This window comes from Sinocyclocheilus grahami, unplaced genomic scaffold, assembly GCF_001515645.1.
Source record: "Sinocyclocheilus grahami isolate Dianchi unplaced genomic scaffold, SAMN03320097.WGS_v1.1 scaffold844.1, whole genome shotgun sequence".
In the NCBI taxonomy this organism is placed as follows: Eukaryota; Metazoa; Chordata; class Actinopteri; order Cypriniformes; family Cyprinidae; genus Sinocyclocheilus; species Sinocyclocheilus grahami.
This window is the reverse complement of record NW_015506023.1, coordinates 526455-533350: the sequence shown is the minus strand read 5'-3', so window position 1 is coordinate 533350 and position 6896 is coordinate 526455. Positions and strand designations below refer to the sequence as shown.

General features: G+C 39.0%; 1 protein-coding gene across 1 annotated transcript in view; it reads left to right on the top strand.

Annotated features, from left to right (window-relative positions):
* Nucleotides 1–1366, top strand: part of LOC107562853 (voltage-dependent R-type calcium channel subunit alpha-1E-like) — a 72099-nt gene extending 70733 nt beyond the window's left edge. Inside the window, exons 36-37 of the mRNA XM_016247596.1 lie at nucleotides 594–762; nucleotides 1282–1366. Of these exons, the coding sequence (XP_016103082.1) occupies nucleotides 594–762; nucleotides 1282–1366 (254 nt within the window). The remainder of the gene's footprint in view (nucleotides 1–593; nucleotides 763–1281) is intronic.
* The last annotated feature ends 5530 nt before the right edge of the window (nucleotides 1367–6896 follow it).

Here is a 6896-nt window from a genome sequence, read left to right as displayed (position 1 = left end):
CGACACCTCTGCAACAAGGGTCCACATCATTACCATCTATTATTTAGTGAATTCCAATGGTTGTCCCAGTCAGGAAAAGGTGGAGCCAAATGCAGGTTATTTACTTGGAGTGGAAATTATTGAAGCACAAACAACTACGAGGCAAAAGAAAAGGCAAAAAACTGTAATAGAGCTTGGCAAAAACTCAGTTCGGGGCCAGGCAGAGATTGTCAGTAGGCAAACAGTGCAAACCAGCAAGCAAGTTTGTGGACAATGAGAGAGATGGATAATCCAAGAAACAGTCCAGGTTCAGAGACAAGAGTGCAGGCCGACAGGCAGAGTCTAGAAAGGTAGGCTAGAGTCAGTATCTTAGTGAACAGGGCATTCTTTCAGATGCCAGGGGTGAGGCAACAAACTGGCACAAGACAGCTAAGGGAAGAGGAGTAGATGGGGAGAAATCCCAGAATCCTCAGATATCCCAGCACTATAAAAGTAACAGAAAGATTACACTTTTTTACACATATTTTATGAGGATGCAATGCATGCATGTTCTTTAGTTTTTCAGTCTATCTACTGTATTAATCTCTTATTTGAGGCCATATGTTTCCTATCAGGGGGCGAGGACCGGATACAGTTGGACATTGAATTGCAGAAGGAGATAAGTGTCATCTGGCCACACCTGTCCCAAAAGACACTGGATCTGCTGGTACCCATCAATAAAGGTGAGACTCAGATGCAATGGAAAATAGTAATAGGGCCCTCGGCGGTTAAAGAGGAGAGGATGTAAGGCTATAGCCATAACACAATTCCTACAGCGTGAATGGAGTCAGATATGCATCAAATGTTCCTAAAGATATCAGAGCAACAGACACACTCTTCATTCTTCAAAGAGTACTAGAACAGATCAAACTTTGGTCACGCAGAATAAAATTGAGGATCTTATGTATCCTGAGTTCTATACTTGATCATTACGCTTTACTAGGTACTTTCTAGATTGGGTCTTAACCATCTTGGACAGGGGTGTCCAGTCCTGTTCCTGGAGGGCTGCTGTCCTGCAAAGTTTAGGTCCAACCCCAGTAAAACACTCATAAACCAGCTAACCAAGGTCTTACTAGGCAAACTGGAAACTTCCAGGCAGGTGTGCTGAGGCAAGTTGGAGCTAAACTCAGCAGGACAATGGCCCTCCAGGACCGGGTTTGGACACCCCTGATCTTGTACTACCTTTAAGTTTTTTGTTTTGAAGGGTCTTTTTTACACAAAACTATGTTTTGTTATATTCTTGGCCTTTTATGCCTTTATTAGACAGGACAGTGTAGATGAGACAGGAAACAACAAGGAGGAGAGAGAGGATAACAGGACAGGCAAAGACCCTTTAGCCATTATTTGAACTTGGTTCGCCTGAGGCACAACTGTGCTATATGTCGGAGTGCTGCTCCAAGGTACGATGGATCCATGCTTTCATTTTGTTTACACATAATTCTGACCCTCCCATCTGAATGTTGCAGCAGAAATTGACCAGGCAACTTTTTTAGTCTTCTGTTGTGCAGTTTTGGTGAGCCTGTGTGAATTGTAGCCTCAGTTTCTAGGTCTTAGCTGATAGGAGTAGCACCCAGTGTGGTCTTCTGTGCTGTAGCCCATCTGCTTTGAGGTTTGATATGTTGTGCATTCAGAGATGCAGTTGCAACAAGTTACTGTTGCCTTTCTATCAGCTTGAACCAGTCTGGTCATTCTCCTCTAACTTCAACAATGCATTTTTTTGCCCACAGAACTGCTGCTCACTGTTTATTTTCTCTTTTTCGGATTATTCTCTGTAAACCCTAGAGATGTGTGTGTGTGTGAAAATCCCAGTAGATCAGCAGTTTCTGAAATACTCAGACCAGCCTGTCTGACACCAGCAACCATGTCACAATCAAAGTCACTTAAATCACCTTTCTTCCCCATTCTGGTGCTCGGTTTGAACTTCAGCAGATAGGCCTTGATGATGTTTACATGACTAAATGTTGCTGCCATGCAATTGGCTCATTAGATATTTGCGTTAATGAGCAGTTGAAAAGGTTTACCTAATAAAGTGGCCACTTTATTAGGTAGCTACTTGAAGCTACTTGACTTCATCATAAAAAAAAAAATTAAAAAAATTTGTTTATTCCTTCTCTTTCTAGCTTGTACTTATTTGAACAATGTCTAAGAACTTGGTATTACAACCACTTCTTGTGTCTGTTTGCCTCTCTTTTACGGTAGGAAATTTACAAAATATCTATGTGGAACATGATCTTTACTTACTATCCTAATTATTTTTGGCATAAAAGAAAAATCGATAATTTTGACCCATACAATGTATTTTTGGCTATTCCTACAAATATACCCGTGCTACTTATGACTGGTTTTGTGGTTCAGGGTCACAATTTAGTGAGTCCCTGACGGGACATGGTGATGGAAAAAATATGAGACAGGAGAATACAATTATTTTTTAATTATTTTAAGTTTGCTTGCAAAAGTATTGCATTCCCGGGAAACATTCTCTTTCAAAATATTTGCGTTCTCCAGATAAACTTTGCATTCGTTCACAAAAGCACTGAAATACAGTTTTTCTTCCCACCTCATTTCCATCAAAAGTGTTGCAAGCAAATGCAAAGTTTCTTGTGGAAATACAAAAGCATTGCCATCTAATTTTTTTGGCATCACCTTATTCCTTTTGGGGCTCTGTAGGTATTACATGACACTACGCATCGATTCGCTACAGGAGGCCTTTGTTCACCCCCCGGAGCCTGTGAGAATTTTTTTTTATGGATGGGCGCTTTTTATTTAACTTCTTTTGGACTGAAGCATGCAACACTGAGTGGCATTAAACAGCTTGAAAGATCAAAGACAATTTTTTATATAACTCTGACTGGATTCGTCTGAAAGAAGAAAGCCATATACACCTAGGATGCCTCGGGGGTGAGTCATTTATGGGCTAATTTTCATTTTTGGGTGAACTAACCCTTTAAGTTTAAATATGACATTAATTGGATTAAATACTTGAAATCTGATTTCTCCGCAGGGAAACAGCTCAGAAAGCCCTGTTCCCTCCACCTCAGAGTCCAGCACCCCGAGTGGCAAGCGTCGCCTGTCCCAGACCTCCACCTGCTCACGCCCTCACATCTCTTACTCACCCTTAGTGTGCCACACGCAACCTTCATCACATGTTGTTGATGATGACAACGATGACGCAACTGTCCAGCAGATGATAGGGTGCTGTAGTACTGCTTTATGGGATGACGGTGCTGAAGACCAGGAAGCGAGACAGCCGGAAACTACCCAATTTGAAGTGGGTGAATATCTGGGTTCATCCGCATGCCGCTATCCTTCCGATTCCTTCCTCGCCCTACAAGAGGAAGAGCACAGCCCCGATTCTGCCACTCCTATGGAAACTCTTACCTTTGAGGCAGCGGTGGCCACCAGCCTAGGCCGCGCGAACACGGTCAGCGCCTCGATGCGCACAAGGTCACGGATAGGCTGGCAGGTGCCCAACGGACACTTCCGGAAGAGATTGACACAGAGCGTATCTCTTGCTGGCGGTGAAACTCTCAGCGATGCAGAAGATGACAAATACTAGATCAGTCAGTAGAACAGAGACACAACAGGACACATGTAGATTTCAAGGAGGACACTGAGGTGGATGCTGATCTTCACAATATCCAAGAGGTGTTTTATAGATATACAAATTAAACGTGTTCAATGAAATGAGCAACTGAAAGACTTAATATTATTTATATTCTCTTAATTTCTCATCAGATAGTGAGTTTGGAAAGCAGCCCATACATTTGAGGCCCAATTCAGGTATTAAGTGCTTTATTTCCAGATGGGGATCGTGAGTTGATGGGTTAAAGTGCTTAAACTTTTTTTTTCTCTCAGTTTCTTAAGTTGAATGTCTTTTTCTACCAAAATACCATTTGTTTCTAATTCATCTCTGCCACATTATTGAAATTCGCTAATAATGCAGATACTTTGTTTGAAGTCCAATTTCTAAATTGAATAGGCCATTGTAACTAAATGCAACTTGACTTCCAAGGTTCAGTTCATAAAACAATTTAAAGCACTCAATTTAACTAAGCAACCTGTCTAAAAAAAACAACTTTCATATGTTTCCATAAAATACTGTTCAAACTGAAAAGAAGAAAAAAAAAGATTTTACAGCTGAGGCTTTAATTATTAAATGTTTAAATTTAGATTAGATGAATGTCTTGTAAAGGGGTTTACAAACGTAAATTCTGACAAAGGTAAAAGGTATCACAGTCAAACTTGATGTCACAATCAATTCAGGAAGTGTTTATAAAAATAAAAGATTTCTTCTTTGAAAATATGTAATTTAATCTTTCTTTCAAAGGCTATTTGGATTTTTGTTACTGAATTTGAAAGGATAAGCATCCTGATAACTTTATGTTTAAATTAATAAAATATTGTCTTTTTACCCTGGTTTAGTTTTCTGCTGTTTTTGTTTCTTGGTAACTTTTCTCCCATAGTATTCTCTTGTTATTACATTCTCTTAAAACAAGGTTACCCCTATTGCAAATTACACTGAGTGCAAATAACCAATCCTGGTTGCTAAAGACTATTCTGCCCACTATTACCCAGCTATTTTTCCTTTAGAACAAATCATACATTACCAAGTGCTTTAAAACAAAAGTACATGCTATAACCACACCATCTTGGAGAAGGAACAGAGGGGTTCTATGTAAATGCATTTAACATGATTTTACAAACTGAGGAACAAGTCAAAAATATTGTATCAACAGTATAATGCAAAAATGGCCCATAGACCTTACATTTTATATTTAATAAAGGTGTAATTATACATTGATGTGGATAGATGCAATCAATCAAATGAGTAACGATATGATGTAATGATGCAATGCGAAAATAAAACTACAATTATAATGCCAGGTGCAAAAACACGTTTCCATAAAATACTGTTAAAACTGAAAAGAAGAAAAACCGAGGCTTTAATTATTAAATGTTTAAATTTAGATTAGATGAATGTCTTGTAAAGGGGTTTACAAACGTAAATTCTGACAAAGGTAAAAGGTATCACAGTCAAACTTGATGTCACAATCAATTCAGGAAGTGTTTATAAAAATAAAAGATTTCTTCTTTGAAAATATGTAATTTAATCTTTCTTTCAAAGGCTATTTGGATTTTTGTTACTGAATTTGAAAGGATAAGCATCCTGATAACTTTATGTTTAAATTAATAAAATATTGTCTTTTTACCCTGGTTTAGTTTTCTGCTGTTTTTGTTTCTTGGTAACTTTTCTCCCATAGTATTCTCTTGTTATTACATTCTCTTAAAACAAGGTTACCCCTATTGCAAATTACACTGAGTGCAAATAACCAATCCTGGTTGCTACAGACTATTCTGCCCACTATTACCCAGCTATTTTTCCTTTAGAACAAATCATACATTACCAAGTGCTTTAAAACAAAAGTACATGCTATAACCACACCATCTTGGAGAAGGAACAGAGGGGTTCTATGTAAATGCATTTAACATGATTTTTACAAACTGAGGAACAAGTCAAAAATACTGTATCAACAGTATAATGCAAAAATGGCCCATAGACCTTACATTTTATATTTAATAAAGGTGTAATTATACATCGATGTGGATAGATGCAATCAATCAAATGAGTAACGATATGATGTAATGATGCAATGCGAAAATAAAACTACAATTATAATGCCAGGTGCAAAAACCTGACCTGACCTGTCATTGACTATACAGCGCCAAAACAGCACTGACTCGCTGAGTCATGCACTTTACAAGACCTCTGAAGGAGTCCTGTGGTGTCTAGCACCAAGACATTAGTAGATCCTTCATGTCCTTATCTTGTGAGATGGAGTGGATTGGACTGGTTGCACATCCCACAGATGCTCAAGCATATTACAATCTGGAGATCAGGACAACACCTTGAACTCTTTATTATGTTCCTCAAACCATTCCTGAACAATATGTGCATTGTAGCAAGGCGCAATATTCTGCTGAAAGAGGCCACTGCCTTGAGGGAATACCATTGCCATAAAGGCAATGAGGTTTAGGTTGCTGGCTTGTGTCAAACTGAACATTGCCCAGAGCATCGCAGTCCCTCGACCAGCTTGCTGTCTTCCCATGCTGTATCCTTGTGCCATCACATCCTCAAGTACTCACTTCACCTATAAGTGGTGATCATGTTTTGTCTCATCAGTGTGCATTAGTGATCAGTGCACTGGAGAAATGCTCAAGCTGAGATGAAGCAGAAACTCATGCCACACCGTGTCTCCAACATGACTCAACATGATTGAGAGAGTGCTTGACCAGGAAAAGCCCATTTCTCAGGTACTGAAGGCAGACAAGGTATTTAGTGCCATAATGGCAAGACATTGATCCAAGGTTCAAAACCCAATACACTGACGGCGACAGTACAGAGGGAATAGCAGAGCTCCTGCGGACTGTACAGCATTCATCATAAGTTAACACATGGTACTAATTAACACACTTGATCCGATCGCTTGCCAAGTGGTATGTAATGTAACACAACTATCTTTTTCTGTATGAGAGATGCAAGGCAACAGAGCTGTCACACCGTGATGTTCAACATTTATAGAGGTTTGTCTGTGGCTTTACCATACAATATTGCTAAAACATGATATACAAAACAAGTAGTGACAAGACATTGTAACAGAAACAAAAAACAGTCAAAACAAATAAGGTGCAAAGTAATGAAATAAAGAAAGAATAAAAATAAATAAACATTTGTAATCATTAAAAGAAGCTCTACTTTATTCCAAAAGTCTTGTGCCTGTTCACGCGTCAACAATTACAATTGAATATGGTTTTCTACAACTCCATTTAAGCTGCGGAGATGTTCAACAACAGTGCGCGAGGCGGCGCTGTGCGACAAT